Raw genomic sequence first — 17861 nt, forward strand, 5'->3', positions numbered from 1 at the left:
TTAGCCGTCTGTGCTGCGTGGTGAGCTTTAAGATGAACAATTTGTTTCTTCTATATTGTTTTCCATTGAAAGCCAAAGTCATTATGTTTAATGAGAAAGAGGAATATAAAAATTGCTTGGTGTAAGAACCATTTGCGTTGGCATGAACTTGCAATGAACTCTGCCATCCAAGATTCAAACTATTACATATACTAAGGCAATAAAGCCATGACAAATGTGCATGCAGATGTGGAAGCCTGTGGACGTGTTCACCTCAGAGTCACCCAGCTTCTTGTAGTTGATCTCATACAGGATGGTCATCCCATTCGGGGCTTGCGGTTCCATCCAGGTGATGTGTACTGTTTTCTCTGTCACCTCGCATTTGATGGGACCCAAGATGTCATCGGCTTTGTCTGTGGCCAACAAAACGACATGAGTCATATTTGTGTGAGGAGTTGGGCGTGTTTGGAGTAAATAAAAGATGAGCTGCAGGGGCATCCTTGCTTTGATAGTGGCTGCAGACATTTATTGCACGTCAGTATCTCCCTTTTTCCTGCTGTTCAAGAAATGATCAGTTTGGAAAAGACAGACAGGTTTTTTGTGACTTTATTGTTTAAGTGACCAATTTATGGGGTCTCTAAACCAACAGGGGACCTATTATGCTACTATACTTTTCTGTCATATACACACACAGATTCTTACAACATGTATGCTCATATTAAAAACTGTTCCCTGTGAGCCAAAAGCTCAGGGTTCATTCTGTGCTAAACAGTGTTATACACAGGTTTTTACTACTTTTGGCTCTGTATGATGTCCCAGAGAGGGGAAATCCCAAATATGGTCATTTCTTTTCAAACTTTCGGTTTGCAACAAGGAGCGAGTCAGAAGAAGGTTAGCTAAAAGAGATCCGGGTTTATTACACAGACCTACATAACCAAGCTCGTTGGTAACGTTAGCAATGCCTCTTTACCTTCAGGCATTGTGCGGGCGCTGACATACGCCGCCATGCTGCAGCGCGCCGGGTCGGTTGGGTGGTTGCAGGCATGGACCTCGATCTGGTAGCTGGTGAAGTGGCGCAGGCCGGAGATAACGGTGGACTCCTTGGCGTGGACGGTGAGCACGGTCTTGGTGCTTTCAAAGGCTTCCTCATCCTCGTCCATGGGGATGCTCGTACCCGCGCGAGGGCTCGGTGCGGTGGTTAGGAAGGAAAGCGTTCGGTTGGCGATGCCATTCAGATCACGCCGGTCTCTCTGGCGTCTAGATGAGAGAGGTCAAATTTAAAGTTATTCAAACACAGAAACCACATTACTTGTTATCTGCATCCAACCCTTTAAAAAAAAGATTAAAACATTCAGGCCAATAAAACAAACAAACAAACACACAAACATAGGACATTTTTATTGACTGTTATTGTTCCTGTGCAGGTTTGTTGTCAGGAGTCTTACTTGATCTCAAAGACTTCATTGTGTAGATAATTCTCAAAGGTTTTGCGGTACTCTGAGTCCTCTTTTTCCTTCTTGAGCTCCTTTTCCGTTTTGGGGCAGGCGCAGCATCGTGTCCCCTGGCCCTGCTCCTCTGTCTGGTTCCACTTCTGCTCCTCGTCACTGTCCACCTGAGTGGGCAGCCGTGATGGCACCTTCATCCCTAGTGACACGTAGTCAGGAGAGAACAAAAAATAAATTTCAGCCAGGCAGTTTGGGATGACAGGTGCGATAAACACGGATACACAACACAGTCTTATGCACAATCCCCCACACCCCCCATGCCCCGGTGGCATGTCTGTCACTGTCATCCCCAGGTCCTCATTCTCTCTGCTGGAGATAAATTACGAGTGACACGACCTCCCCGCAGACTCCCATCTCTGTATGAGCGAGCGTTATGGGAGTTTATAAAAGGAGCGATTGCGCTGACACAGACGGGCACTGATGGAAAGGCACCAACGCAGGCTGGGCTACGACCAAAATAAATCAACTAAGATATGAAGTCTTCCTGAATTGGAGTTAAAGTCGATGAAGAATATGGCTGTTTTAGTACCACGTTTCATGTAGTTTCAGTTATGCACTGCAGCCCTAACAAAAGACACAACTTTACTGAATTTCATTTCCTTGTTTAGTGACTTTTAGAAAAAAGAGGCCAGTGTTTTGGTTTAGGTGACTCATTTCCTTTGGGAACATCATTTAAAATATATTTTAAACAGTGGGTTTTCTTTTTGATTATTCAGTTTGTCTTCCATCCCACTGGTCTCCTCCATCCTTTGCCTTCACCACAGGAGGTCCAAAGGTGCCGATGGAGGAAGCGGTGGCTTCCTGAGATAATGAACCCGTGGAGAGGGAATGAGTCCCAAGTCATCAGCTAACAAACAGCTCGGGTGCATAGAGCCTGCACTGGACTGAGGGAGAGACCCCAAGTGTCAGACACAAATGAAAGGGTTGTACAACAACCATTAATGATGTTTGTGCAGGTTCACATACGGAAACCTGTCAAGACTCCCTCACATGGCTGTAAAGACAAAAGCTGGATTTTTAATACCAGAACAGCAATGACGTAGTAGCTCATCTGGGTCAGAGTTATTGGACATATTTAACCTGAACTTTGAACCTATCGTGGAGACCTATTATTATGTGCAAGTCTGACCAAATTCTTACCAAAACTGTAGGGGAATTAGTGATTCTAGTGAAATGTGGGTATACATTTAACCATGACCCAAGGTCACTGGTCCTTTGGCTAATGAGACAAAACAAGAGCATTATTCTGAAAATAGATTCAGCAAATCTATTAGTTATTTGTTTTCAGGTGCTGAAAGTGAAGCCATTGTGTTCTCACTGGTCGGGCTACTTGCACAGGAGTTATCTGTAGAGGCCGGCACAGTAAAACCGAGAGGTACCTGCCAGTTAAGATGGTGACAAGATAGATATCTGTTTTCAAATTAACTGAAAAGCAAAACAACAACTATAGATAAAATTCAGTTAATTGCCCTGCTATAATAAATACACTTTAGGTTAAATAAAACTATCAGAGCACTTTCCTTTCTTCAAGGTAACAAAAGCCATCAAGAAGAATTACATCACAAAATATTTACTGTGTCATACGAGTAGACTGTAGCAGCTTGTAGTAGTCAAGAGCCTTAAACTGAGAAGAGCTTCCGAGCTAATGAAAAGCATTCAGCGTGTCGGACACACAAGCAGACGCACAAACACAAAATGACCACAAACAATGTGGCTAACCCTTCTGGCAGTAGTCAAACTTGTAGAGCTCGCTGGCCTCAGGCTGACGCTGGCAAAAGACCAGGTAGTGAGTGATGTTGCCGTTGGGGTCATTGGGAGGTTTCCACTTGAGGATGATCTGGGAGGAGGAGTTGGAGGAAGAAATGGGGTCCAGCGGTACCGACGGTTCTGGGGGGAAAATCACAGAAGTAGCCGATTAAAATGAAGCAATACGTATATTAAGCACACCGAGTAATAAATCGCCTTATTTATCCCAAGAGTGCAGTTCAGAAATACACAGAAGACTTAATAAATACTTAAATTATGACTTTACATTAAAAAAACAATACTGACATTGTTACTCATTGTTAGTGATGTGTTCAATTACTCATTGATGATCTCTCTAGATAGCCAGACTCCCAAATTTGGGAAATCTTGTTTTTTTGCCCAGAGTGTTTTAACAACACATGGATGGCTGTTTGCGGGACGTGAATACTCTGACCTGTTACCAGGATTGCTGAAAAAAAAATTACTCTTCCATATTTACTTTCTTCCAGTATTTGTGAATTCTCTGAAATTTGCCAGGAGGAAATTAGTCTTTCCACTATTTTAGCATCACATGGTTGCATAATAGAATGAATAAATAAGACAGAAAACATACTACATGTTCTTCCATATATTGGTGTATAAATTAAAGAGCTGCATCCAGGCCGTGTCACCACCTAGCACTGCTATCTGCAGGACCATAACTCAGCTGCGTTTAAGCTCCCGAGACCCTGCATACTTATGGGGACATTACATTTGGCTTTTCTGCACCTTGTACTTCACTCTGCTCAACACAGGCCTGTTGCATCCCAAACAGCAGCTCCCGTTTCAGCAGATTAAAACACAGTTTCGAAGTTATTGAAGATTGTGGTTATCTGCTGCAAAGGACTGTCTGGTTAATGTCTAAACTCAGTTTTGACTATTTTCACAATATTTTTCCACTGATTATTCAGTTTTTTTCCCTCTCTCACATTTAATGAACTAGGAACATCTCGCTTCAATGTACACATATTAAAAGCACCAGGAATCTGAATTTACATAAAATAGACTCTCTACACTAATCCGATGTTTTCTGCTCGTCAAGTCGTGTGAAATTCATCTTATCATGATGCTGCTGCAGATTACAAGAGCTCTAGATTGTCTCATGTTAAACACACTTCGAGAGAATGAGCCTTGGCGACTGTCTGTAAAAATATCGTAAATTGCTTTTCATCTGTGGCTTTGAGATGAAAACTTGCACTGTTCCACAGATCGGGGTGCGGTTTGATCGTCTGCATTTGTTGTTAGCTCAGGACGAGAAGTCCTCTTTAAATCCAATTTGCATTTCATACTGAAACACACTTACTGGCACAGTTTGGCTCTGTGACCAGCAGCTGCCTGCTCAGGGTATTCCCCGTCAGTTTTGTTATTTGTTATTACAGTTTGATGTTTGTAATGTGCAACTCTCACACAGCCCAGCGTTTCAGGTTACAGGGAATGAAGATCGAACTTTTCGTGTGTGCTTTCGGCAGTAGCTTTAACTTTTTCATTCAGCTGCAATTTGATGACAGTTTTACTGAAACAACTAGCTATTGCTTTGCTTCTAGTTTACTGTAATTACCCCGGTGATTATTTTGTGGTGTCACATGCACTGATGTTGACACTGAGTTAACTGTCGGGGGTGTGTGTGTGTGTAATTTATACAAGTGTGTGTTGTCGGTGAGGTTTAGTAAATATGTGGGGGGGAAAAAAAATCTGACAGCTTTGCAAGTTTGTTTTTCTTTAAAATCTGGTTTCATGATCTTGAATCTGTATCAGTTGTTGTCAGCTGATAACAAAAAGCCCTGCAGATCAGAAAAATAGGTTGCTAGCTTGTGGGTTGATCGGTGACTGGCATCGCTCTGTTCCTGATCGCTAACACATGGCCTTCTTTCTGAGTGTGACGTAGATTTTTCGAGTAGGAGGCAGAACAAGAGACACTTCAGATCTCAAAAGTGTTCTGGCCTGAGACGGAGTATCGTTCTGACGCTGCCGAGCTTCCAGTGTTTGATCAGGAGAGTGTACGTGAGAAAAGAGTGGGGCGCTGGAGATGCCAGACTGAACCCTCGGGAGCTGCAGAGACCTGAGCTTTGTTGTCACACTGTGATTATGTTGTCCTTGTTTCTTGCCACACACTGGTCAGACCACATTGTCTGACAAAGATTCACCAGCAACAGCTTATTTGTAATGACAGCTTTGCCCTTCTGATGAGCCATGTTGGTTAGATTTGACACAGGCCAGGAACCCGGAGCGCCTGCCAGACGGGTAAAAAAACCAAAAAAAAAAACCAAAACCCTGCTTGACATGGCTGTCTGTCTGAGTGATGCGCCTCTGCTGGAAGCCTATTTCATGTGAGCGAGAGATGTCATGTTTCATGCGGTTCATCAGGAAGGAAACGTATATTGTCTAAAAGGAAGCTAGCTAGACAGGCCATCACCACGGTGCACACAGCGAGATCTGTGGGTGGCAGGGTACAATTAAGATGTGGGGAAGAGCACGGTGATTGCTGCTTGAGTGACTGATACGGACACCTTGCACGCGGTAAGGCCCTGCAGGTCTGTGGCACTGTAAGCAAATCGTGCCGTCTGTCTTCCTCTTCCTTGTTCTTGTGCCAAGGACATTTTGGCAACAGCAACACACACAACACTGACTCCACCAGTCAATGATAGTAACACTGCGGGATGAGCCTAAAAATAGCTGAATTCTAGTACAGGACAAGATATTGACCTTTTCCACTGTGAGAATTTCACAACCAATGACCTGCTTTTGAAGAAGCTGATACATCTTTAGCTTTAGGTTTGCAGTGGTTTCCATGTTTAGATTACACAAAGAGCAATTTTTATGCCTGGTTTGGTAGGACAGTCCTTAGATTCAGGTCCAGAACAGGCTTGACGATGCAACATCACTGATGTCTGAGTAGTGCTGTGGTTGCTAGTAATACCTTGACAAGTTGCTTCTGTCATAAAGTTAAGGTAGAGTAAAGGTAAAGTCTCCTAAATCAACACCAAAGTCTTTCCTAAATGATCTAAATATACTTCACAATTCAACTACATCAAAGCAAGACTCAGATGGAAGAAGCCGCGATCGACTCATCACACTTACTTGTGGCATTGGTGCGGACGTAGATGATCTCGCTCTTGGCTCCGTGGACCTGGTTCTCGTCAGAGGCCGAGAGCTGGGTTTTCACCATAATGGCGTATTGCGTCCACGGCTTTAGGGGGAAGATTAGATGACCCGGTTCGATCTGCTCTTTTTCTCCGTCTGTGGCTCGGCGTGGAGGGTCCACGTCGGCGATCACCCAGCTGTTGGAGCCGCAAGCGTCCTGCCCATCAAACTCTGTTACGTTCTGAAACGGTCTGTTGTAGGAAAAATAATTTATCGATTTATTTCAACAGCCTACAGAGGAAAATCTGCTCGTAAAAGATTACTGAGGTTAGAGAGACGCTCACAGTGCTTCTGGTTAGAAAGGGGGATCTTCCAGGATGTTATCTTAAGATTTTATTGGTCTATAGGGATGTAAATTATGTTCTATCCATTTTCTGCTGCTTATCCAGGTTCAGGTCATGGGTCACTTGAACTCCTCCCCCTGGAGTAGTAACTCTGAACTTTCTATACTTTCTAAAGTTAAAAAATGTCTATTTTACTTTTTAGTCTGTGGTGTCTAAAGAAGAAACTGTTAAAGGAAAATTACACCCAAAACACCTTTAATTATAGGAAACTTTTGAGGGGCCAGTACACACTGCTGAGCATGTATCTGATGTCCGAGTACAAACAAACAATGACGTTCTTTAAAACTGATCTGGTCGCTTTAAAACATACGTTTCAGAAGTTACTGTATCTCTGCTGTTCTCTGCAGAGTATCTGAGCAGCTTAGAACAATATTGGTTTGGCAGAGAGCCGAGTCAGATTCTGAGTCTGATTGTGAGAGTGGCTGACTGATGACTCGAGATGAACTCACGCTTCTTTGTACAGCACCATGAAGCCCAGCAGGTCTCTGAAGTCTTTCGGCCAGAAAGGCTGCCACTTGATCATTATCTTATCGCTCATGGTTCGAATCTGGGTAAAATTGAGCACGTGGTTCTCACCTGAGAGCACATAAGACAGAAACAGTGAAGGTTAAAGATAATGAGTAATTATGCAGGTTTTTAAATCTCTGTTGACTGGAGAAAACTAAGGAATCGTATCTGCTTTTGTTCATTTGTGAGAACATCTTCATGTACTCCACTTGTTCAGCCAATTGTATTTTTCACTTTTTTTAAACTTAAATTCTTCTTCAGCTTACAAACTAAATCCTTTTTCATTTGCTTTGTCGAGCATGTGTAAAAGCACGTCTCTTGCTTACAAAGAACTAACAAAACTGGGTTAACAATTCAAAAGCACAGCAGACATACAATTAAAGTCTTCCAGCACACAACAACAACAACAAAGGTCTCCTCAGCGCTGCTGTCTGCAGCTTCACTCCTACATGTTTACCACATTTGTCAAGGTCTTCGATAAAGAAAAAACGAAGGCTTTTAACATGTCAGTAAAGAAAGATGACCTTGGCTTTGTGCATCTCTGTGGCTCAATTTACGAAGACGCACTGCTCTGGCATTCAAATGTTTTCTGTGGCCTTTGCAGCAGAAGTCAAACACGGATGACAGAAAATCTACCTGAACTCAAAGAGTTATCAAAAACCCTGATGGCCGCCAGTGTTACCCCATCACCCTCCTAGTAGATCCACCTATGACATCAATTTGAAAGTCTTACATTGTCTATTTGTAGAGATATTGTATTCACAAAGTGAGGGTGACACAACACTCCATCAGCCTTTTACAGCTGAGGGGTAAAAAAGAGACTCAGGGCCAATCAGAAGCTGATCACCAAGATCCCAACTACATAAACACAAGTCCAAGTTACACAGACTGAAGATCTGTGGGTACAGAATGGACCCCACTTGGGAAATGTAAAACTTGAAAACTGACTATGGAGATTTTTTTTTTTTTTAAAGAAACTGAGATAAAATTCCCAGGTTGATGAGAAATCATGAATTTCTTCAGCCAAACCTTTGTCCAGCAATGTCGAGGTACCATGCTGGTGCCAGGTTTCATAACATCCTGTTAACCAGCTCGTACACATGTGAATTAGGATGGAAAGGACACAATCAGAGCAACGCCTAGATCACCAAGTTACCATGCATAGCGGTTATGAGTGCTTTGCTTTGTTGGTTGTTCCTACACAAGTTACACAATGTCGGTAAAAGGTCTGCAGGAAGACTTCTGCAAACACAGGACAGGAAATGACCATCATAACAATAACTATGTTTGCATGTACCAAGCCCGACTCTGTTTTTCGTTGCTATAATAACATCCTGCAAAAGCCGACTCGAGGGCCGAGGGTCTTACATGAAGCCTGGTCTCCGTTGGTCTTGGAGGCGATGTCGTTCTTGACGGGCCGATCTTTGGTTCCCGTCACCTCCTCCATCTTCCGGATCTCAGACATGCAGAGTTTGGAGTTGTAGTGGAAAAACATGCGCCCCTGCTGGATGGTCAGCTTGTGTTTGGACCAGTCCCAGAGCTGCCGCAGGTTCTGGTTGTCCAGTGCATAGAAGGAATAATTCCTGGAAAAGAAGAGTGAAGACAGCATGAACATACTTTAATGATACATGATATTTGGCTGAGGGTACAAAAGGCTCCTTTGAGTAACATGAGCAGAAGGTTATCTGAGCATGGCTAGTCTTCAATTTATATCATGTCTGTCCTTTGCTATTTCTTCTGTAAGTGCAGCTCATTGTGCTGCAGGCGTCTTCCACTTCGTCTCAACGAAGCCTCGTGTATGATTTGGGAAAGTCTAACCAGAAATGGCTACCACAAAAAGACATTTTGAAAAGGTCAGTCCTTCCGCTTTTAACTCATAATTACAGGACATGGCAAGGATGAGAACAGCTAAGAAGAAAGAGTCTCACCCGCTTTCCTGCTCCTCTCCACGAATAACACGGAGTTTACGGAAAAACGAAAGGGACACGAGGGCGTAGGAACGTCGCACTGTCAGGTAGCCAGTGATCTCCTCCAGCTGGCCCAGACTGGCCTCCAGTTCAGCAGCTATGTTGTCTACAGAAATCCCCCAAAAAACAAAAAAAACATGAGCTTTAAAAACTGACTACCGATTCTGCAGCATGATTCATAAAAGACACACAACAAACTGTTCTCATTCATCTGTGTTTCCAACTTTCTTTTCATCTTTTTCCCATTAAATCGCAGGCTTACTTTGTAAATAATATAACTGGATTGATTTCAGCACAGCTTTTATATTTTCATGACCGCATTAAATATTCACATCCATTAACTTTCAAATGAAGAGAAAATTATGCACCACTATACATCAAATCTAAATGAAACTATGAACTTGCTGTTTGTTCCTATTAAAATTTATTTTAGCTTTTAAAATGTTCAAAAATCATCACACATCTATGTTTTCCAGAGTTCCCATAGCTTTTATTTTCTCTTTAATTAACTTTGCTGGTTGTTTGATTGTACATTCTGGAGTATCTTCCTGGTTTCGTGCAATGTCAACATCTCTGTGTTTGTTGTTCTGCTGTGCTGATCTGCTGCACGATGTAATCTGATTCAGCCAAACAAACCGCACACACACTCACTTCCTCCGCGCAGGTTGATGGCCAGGCTCCCGTTGAGGATGGTGCAGCCTCTTAACTCCTGGGCAGCGGTGACCGAGTCCACGACTTTCAGACCCAGACACACCTTGGGGCACAGCCCTGCGCAGGGAGTGCAGTTGAGCCTAAAGAACAGGAAGGAACAAGATTTTTGAGTTTTTAATTATATTCCTCTCTCTCTCTCTCTCACACACACACTCAAATACTAAAACCTTAAACCTGCGATAAGTGATTTTTGGACAGCAGACAAACTTCTGAAAATCAACTCTGACGTCATATTTCAAGGTGATATGACAACCCTGCTAGTAAACATGTCTATTTACACATCCAGTAGAGGAGGAGTGGCATTGGCAAGGGTTTCTCCTGGCTCAAAATCAGCCTTTTGTTGTGAGGCTATGCACGTAAGCATGATTGATCCAAATATAGTCGAGGCACAGAATCTGTTACCTTACCTTTTTTCCATCCCTCTTTCTTTCTTCAGTGGAAAAAGGCCAAAACATCTTTGATAGGTAAAATACAAACAGAGTACATCTGTGCACGTTTCTCTCTCTCTCTCAGCTTACTGAACAGACATCCTACAGCCGACACACATTTGCTGTGGAAAATGTTTTTTGACTGTTTCAAATTGAAGGGATTACAGTGGAGGATTAGAAGATGGAGGTCTGTTTGCTCCAGGTCATTGTCCTGGTTTATGAGGTGAGAATGGCCTTTGTTTAGTAACAGCTGATTAAGCTGGCAGGACAATTAGAGAAAAACGGCAAATAATGGATTCTTCTGGTACGCTTTTAATGGTAATCACTTATTTACAGACTATAAATACTTAATATTTCAAAAATGAAGTACAGACTGTGAGCTTTCACACTGATATAGTTGTATATGAAATTAACAACAGCTTTGAACAAAACAAACCCAGCCACATGACAACAGTTTAAAAGCCAGAATGACTAAAAGATAAATAAAATAGAAGTTTACCCATGCTGGTGAGTAAAAGAAGGTTTGTTCTCCTTTATTATCTAATCTGGCTCAAAAACCGCCTTGAACTACCCTTGACCCTTTTCCCTCCCGAGTGCCACATCTGCACTTTCAGCCCAGACACTCATCACGCCTTTGAGTACACTGCTTACCCTTCAAAGCACTTTCATTTCCACAGCTTAGTTTAAAGCCAACAACAGCAGGAGGACGCCATTGAGAAGACGGGAGCCAGAAAAGGGAACAGAAAGGAAGTCAAAGTGAAAAGGATGAAATGGGAGTACAGCTGAATCGCCACAGGTCAGCTGCAGCTGGAAAATGCGCCGTCTCTTTAAAACCTTTATACACAAAACTAAAGGTATATTAAATATTATATTCAGTATTTTTGCTAAAGGTTTTTGGTGATAATAATATAAATTATTATTCATATACTTACACACTCACCCCTTTTCTGACTTCAAGGGGACCTATTATTCGTATTTCCAGCTCCAAGTTTTTAATCCCTAGTTTTTAGGGTGTCTTTGCATGATTTGCATATCAAAATAATCTCTGCTTATCTTGTGATGAGCGAAAGTGCAGTGCCTCGGTTCCTTTTCCGTCTGGAAGAAGCTGCTTAGCTCCTCTGCATTTAAGGTAGACCACCAATTAAGCCCACTTTCATTTGATTGGCATGATCTTTGAACAGCATGTAGGTCGGGCTTCTGTGCTTAGAGCCAGAGATGGGATGACGTGTGTCTGAGATGACACCAACTCACATAATATAAAGCAAAGAATAGAAAACTGCCTGAAAATGAAAGCTTAAAGCTGTCTGAAACCCGAGGCTGTAAACCTGGTGTTTTCAAACAAAGCACCTCATCTGCTCCACTGGAGATGGATCTGCTTTCAGGTGACCTGTCAGGTGTGAATGTACCGCATGCAACTCCATGAATGTGAAGCTGCATGTGGTTCAAACAGAGATTATGTGCTTGGCAAATCCTCTGTGGATTAATAAAGGTGAAATACACGTAACGCCGTACACCCGGCAGCAGTGGCACTGCCACCTTTCCTGTCATCACTGACAGACTGCATGGACTTTGTTGCTGTGTGTTGCTTGCCAGACATGCCCTCTATCTCTCTGCAGCCAGCCAGGGGAGTCAAGGCCAAGACAGCCTGTCCCCTGATGTTTCACCACTGGCCAGTGGTTCTGTAACAGAAGACTACGTGTCCTGAAAGACCGAGCTGCATTTTCAGCCTTTGCCCAAGCAGAAAGACTTCGGCTGTCTGGAGTGTTTGTGCTTACAGGCACACCCACCCTTGTGGACAGCCCTGTCACGGTAAGCGGAGGTGTCAGAGGGACACAGTGAAGGTCACTGGCAGGTCAGCACAAGCACAACACCTATTTGGGGTAACTGCAGAGCTAGAGAAAAGGGAAAACACAGTTCACTCACAAGTGTCTGCATTTACATAAAGATCACACGCTGCAGTGCAGACACAAGTGTCTGGCTGGTACACAGCGAGCGAGTGAGCAACACAGAAATGTAGGATACTGAGTCAAATTCAGAAATGCAGACGTGCCAGGCTCCCTGCTGTGCCGTACCACTTTGACCTAGCTGTCTGCGGTGTCTGACAAACACACAAATACACACACAGAAAGAAAAAGAGGTCTCTGTGTCTGTGTGTGTGCACACATACAGAGCAACGTCTGAGCTCAGCAAGAGGACCAATTCCTGCACCGTCATGGTGTGCTACAAACACACACAGTGGCAGCAACACGACCGACTATTTTTAATTCCACATTGAATTTGTTGAATATTTTCTGTTTTTGTTTTGTTTTTTTCATGTTACTGCAGGATGAAGGATCTTTCTGATTGATTGCCTCTAACTAAAAAAAGAAAAAAAAAAGTTCCCTGAAGCAATTTCTCATTTTGTGCCAAAAAAACCATCATAACAAAATTCCTGCGATGTCTGCTCACTAACAATAGTCAGCCTGCAGTTATTGTAAATGCACTGGTAAACGAAAGCATCGCAGCATTTTTAGCAACATGCAACCAAATTCAGACAAATTTAGACGTGTTTGTAGGGGAAATTATGCATCATGTAACCAAACCATTGAGTAGGTAAATGTGCACGGTTGGGGTCTGTGTGTTTATGTTTGCAGCCTCATTGATCCAATGGCTCTTCTGCGGGCCATTAAGAGCCCATCAGCCTGACAGCGTGTGCACTTACGAGGAGGAGTTGACGGTCGTGTAGCCAGAGGGACACTCGGGGATGCAGGCGCCGTTGTGGATGACGTATTCGCGGCAGTCCGTGCTCTTGCTGTGCTCCTTCTCCCGCTTGCATGTGTTGTGCAGATTCTGACAGAATTCGAACGAGACACAGCGCCAGCCCTTGTAGGTGAAGTGGTTTTCCGGGCAGCGCTGCACGCAGTTGCCTTCGTGCTGGAGGCCGCGGCAGGCCACACAGTGACTCTCTGAGTCGGGCTCCAGGCAGCCGCCCAGGCACTGGCTGTGGCAGCACTGGTCATCTTTGGTGCAGGCCCGATGTTTGCACTGAACAGGACACACTGAAGATTGGAGAAGGAGAAGATGAGGTTAGAAAGAGTGTGCTGCAGGTGAAATGAAGATGAGACGAGTTAAAGAAAGGACAGGAAGAGGAGCTTATCAAAAATCAAACACCTACATGTTTTGATTAGTCCCCACTGACACTGAACTTTTACCTCTCTGAGAAACCTCATATGATCCGATCTCTCTGTCAGAAGGAGTGAAATCCGTCCACGTTCCACAAGCCAGCAGCCCCGAGGACCATCGGCCATTGGCCAAGGAGCATACTAAATACAACTAGCAGGGATCCAATACCAAGTCGACCAAAGAAAAATACTTCTCCAGAAGGCTTGGTGAAAGTAAGACAAAGGGGAGAAACTGGCATTTAAAGTATGCAAGTATTTTGCACGCGAGGGCTGGCTAAAATGAGTTTATTTACAATCTCTTTTATTGTCATTTAGGCTTTGCAGTATCCAAGCTCATGAAGTTAAGTAAGAAAACAATGACTAAGCAACTAAAGAGCTTGGGAGACATGATATGATAATCTCCACAAGACCACGAGTAACCAGGGATACTTGTACCCTGGGTGGTACTTATCTATTTTTCAAGCAGTACATGGAAAGATTAAGTTAATCAGTCAAGGAAAAATTTCATGTTTTTTGTGAACTTTTATGTTTGCTCTCTGATTAAATCTAATCTTTCACTGTTCTGCTTATGCCTGTCAGTTAAAAGGACCGTTTTTAAAGGTGCTATATAAAAAAGTTTATTATGTAACTGTAATAGTTGTTATAATGAAAAGGGCAGCGGTGGCTAATGAAAACTAATTAGCAAACAGCTGAGAAGATTAAATAGTCTGTAAGTTATTGGAAAAATAACAAAGAAGCTGAAAATGATGGATTAAAGGGTTAAAAAGTTTTTTTGGTTTTTTTTTACTAATTAATACATTTAATAGCAATATTTGCTATTTATTTGCAATAGAATTATGCTTAAAAATACATATTTAGTTAAATAGATTAAATGTCCACCTCATATAGTTAGTATGAATTTAAGATTTACCAAACAGATAATGCTGACTTCACATGTTTAAAATTTATCTGAACAGCTTGCAAGGCAGTAAAATCAAATGAAACCTGGTGTTGATTAGGAAGTACCGGAGCTCATCTGACAAAGACTGGAAATCAGTGATACAGCTCCAAACTTCTGTCCAAATGTTTTAAAATCTCAGCAGCCCTTTATGAAGATTTCTTTAATCGCACCCCTCCATTGTATAGCCCACATCTCTGATCTCGGTGTTACAGAAGGTGTGTGTCATAATTTTGTGCACCTGCAAAACGGTTTTAAAAGAAAATAATATAAAATGCAGACAATCCATCTTTAAGATGTTGCAAATAATAAATCAAACCGTCTGGCTTATTAGAACATACCAAAGTGTCTTTTTAATTAATGCTGGGAGAATTATTTCAGAGTTTATTTATGAAGGTCAATAAGTAATTTATGTTTTAATCTAAATGTCAGTCACTGGTTTAGCTCGTCATTCGGGTCTGGGATGTTTTGTAAAGGCATTTTTATGCTTGTGTTGCTGCAGCTTTATCCTCCTCAGGCTGTGAGAAACCTTGTCCTGTTTCAATGAAAATAATATTTAGCTGAAGCCTTAATGTTGATAAAACTGCCAAACACCACAAAGTGTTGGAATGTATGATATGATATAACCTAAAAACATATTATTAATTATGGCCTGTGTTTAATATCCATGTATTTCTAAGCTCTTGGCTGAAACAGCCACAGAATAAACAAATGATCTAAAGCGGCTGTAGAAAATGTATCCACAGGCCTCTCTTTGGGAGAATAGAGAGCTCTGCAAGAGAAATGAAAACACTGAAAGATCGCAGCGTCCTGACGGTTACAAAAAATATGCGACTAAATGTCTCCTGGGCGTAAACAAGCTCAACTAAAGACTCAAGTCTGCAGATCAGCTGTTTACACATATGTTTGCTTGTGTGCATGCGTGTAAATCAGTCATTACGTAACAGGAGGCTGTGTGGATTGGCAGGTGTGTGAATGTGCCACACTGTGTTGTCGATGAGTCCAAGGGGAGATGTAGGACTCTCAGAGGTAAATACAGCAGACTGACCTGCCCGCTGAGATTAGCTCCTCATCCACGATAGTCAGATTAAAACCGCTCAGCAGCAGGGCTGATAATGAGGGTACGTTACAGGTGAGGCCATATAGATGTGAGCATGTGTGTCTTTATGAGGCTGAACTGACATTAAATGCAAGGGGAATGTGTGCGAAAGGAAACAATGAATCTGAGTAACGTGCAGCAGTTGTTGTAGCAGTTTCCTCTGCTGGGCAGCGATCGCTGGGCACCATTTGGATTCAGTGTGCATGTGTTGAAACGGCTTGTCTTCATTAGTGTCACGAGGTCTGCCATTAAATGAACAAAACAACATGTACCCCCCTGTCCTCTTTTATTAACAGAGGTAAGCTGCTGAGGTGCACGAGGAGTGTGTTTGGCGAGGGCAGCAGCAATATGAGAATGTGAGAGGGAAGCTAAAGGGGGGCACCGAGCTAGAAAAACAAATGATATAATCGCCCCTTATCAACGTCAGTCAGTCAGGATTTACAGACAGTAGAAAAATAAATTAAACTGCTTCTTGCTTTGACCTCTTGCCTCCATCGCCAAAGTTCATTTAAAAGCTGAATATCTGCTTTTTCTCCCCACTCACATACAAACAGAAAGAGACACACATACACAAAAGCTTTACTGTGTGTACAGACTGACTCCTGATCCTCCAGTGTGCTCCATGTCGCAGCACAGACCCAACAGATCCACCCTCAGCCTTAGCCAATGTGTTGGCTGGCTGTAGAAGCTAGCCATTCAAGTAGCCTCTCCCCTTTCCAAGGAAGACAGGCAGACGGTTTAACCCTTTGTGTCCCACTCAAACAGTCATACGGCAACCGACACGAGAGCCACACAGAAACAGGCTGAAGCTGAGGGAAAGCGAGGAGCGTGGCTCCACTCTTTCCATCTCCTCACCGCTATGAATCAGCTGCCTTTACGCTGATCTAAACCACAAGCTGCTCCCATTAAGAGTGCCTGGAGTATATTTTAGCATGCATATGCATCTTTGGCATTCAAAAGAAAAGTGCCAGTTGAGAAAAACATGGTGTCCTTCTGCAACAAACTCATGCTAAGACAATCTTGATTGTGCACTGAACAGCTCAGCGCCTCGGGACGATGATCGTGCCTCATCATGTCTACAGCCCGTTACGAGTTCTTACAAATTTCAACAGCTTTGGAAACTTTTCCACCTAGACTGAAATATCGCTTTCAGCAACTGACAGCTCCTCCCTCAGCTTCAACTGCAGTTAGTTAAATGTTAAAAGTCCAAGGAAATCCATAAATGTGGTGAAAGATGGCGATGATGTTTTTCCTTCCTTATGCTTTCAGTGAGAATTTTTAAATGCTGAATCATTATAATTAAAGAACCGATTACAACCTCCTATGCACCAAAACCACACGGATATGCTAAGATTTTAAACTGAGCAACAAACAAAGCTGAAGTAACACTTTACAGAAAGTTAAAAAAATAATAATATTTAGTCAGTTTTCCCATTAACCCCCAATAAAGTCTTTTCATTTCAGGTTTTGGACTGCTGGTCTAAGAAATACTTTGTTAAGAGATTCATTTTGTCCACTTAGAACATCATGTAGGTATTTTTCACATATAATAATAAATAACACAAATTTTAGTTGATGCTACTGCTACTTATTGCAATACAAATTAAAAGCTACGTTTAGCTGCTCCTTTTCTTACAAGTGGTCACTACTGTGGAAACGGATACACTTCCTGACACTATCCCAAAGGGATTTCTCGCCCCTCTCAGGATTAAACTGCAGCTCTCTAATATGGTAGATGAAGGTGTAAACCACTATAATATAAAGCTACTATCTCAATATAAATTAGAGATTTTGAAAATGTGAAAAACTGCCACTTTTTGCGGGATAGCGTCATATAATTACAATTTGAAAGTTATCAGAAAGGAAATAAATTGCACTGTCCAGACAATCAAGCAAAAAGATGGGACTTTCAATTGTGCTGGATGTCTACATTTTACAGTGATAAATAAAGAAGAAAAAGAAGAAGTGTTATATATATATATATACATACACACATACATACATATATATTCTGTGACACATAAGCTTGGTGAAACACCTACTGTAATCAAAGGGCCCAATATGCATGCCACATTGGTCATGTCATGCATAAACAGTAAAGTCACCACAGCAATGTCACCATTTATACTCATGCTCAGGCTCGCTAAAGTATTTTCCTGAATGACAGCCTCAGACAAATCCGTCGTATCACCATTGGTACAGAAGTAAAAGTCCAAAGATGAAACAAAACGATCGATGAGTACGGCACTGATACAATGAGGGAAGTATTTGATCGCCGCTGAATTTGTAAGTTTACT

General features: G+C 42.4%; 1 protein-coding gene across 1 annotated transcript in view; it reads right to left on the minus strand.

The window, feature by feature from the left end:
* insra (insulin receptor a) overlaps positions 1-17861 on the minus strand; it is a 55071-nt gene that overhangs the window by 8412 nt on the left and 28798 nt on the right. The window contains exons 3-12 of the mRNA XM_031731113.2: positions 13069-13405; positions 9880-10019; positions 9190-9334; positions 8630-8844; positions 7204-7330; positions 6348-6601; positions 3204-3371; positions 1425-1623; positions 950-1236; positions 253-392 (exon numbers count right to left, since the gene is read on the minus strand). Of these exons, the coding sequence (XP_031586973.2) occupies positions 253-392; positions 950-1236; positions 1425-1623; positions 3204-3371; positions 6348-6601; positions 7204-7330; positions 8630-8844; positions 9190-9334; positions 9880-10019; positions 13069-13405 (2012 nt within the window). The remainder of the gene's footprint in view (positions 1-252; positions 393-949; positions 1237-1424; positions 1624-3203; positions 3372-6347; positions 6602-7203; positions 7331-8629; positions 8845-9189; positions 9335-9879; positions 10020-13068; positions 13406-17861) is intronic.

The sequence above is a fragment of the Oreochromis aureus genome, linkage group 18 (genome assembly GCF_013358895.1).
Source record: "Oreochromis aureus strain Israel breed Guangdong linkage group 18, ZZ_aureus, whole genome shotgun sequence".
In the NCBI taxonomy this organism is placed as follows: domain Eukaryota; kingdom Metazoa; phylum Chordata; class Actinopteri; order Cichliformes; family Cichlidae; genus Oreochromis; species Oreochromis aureus.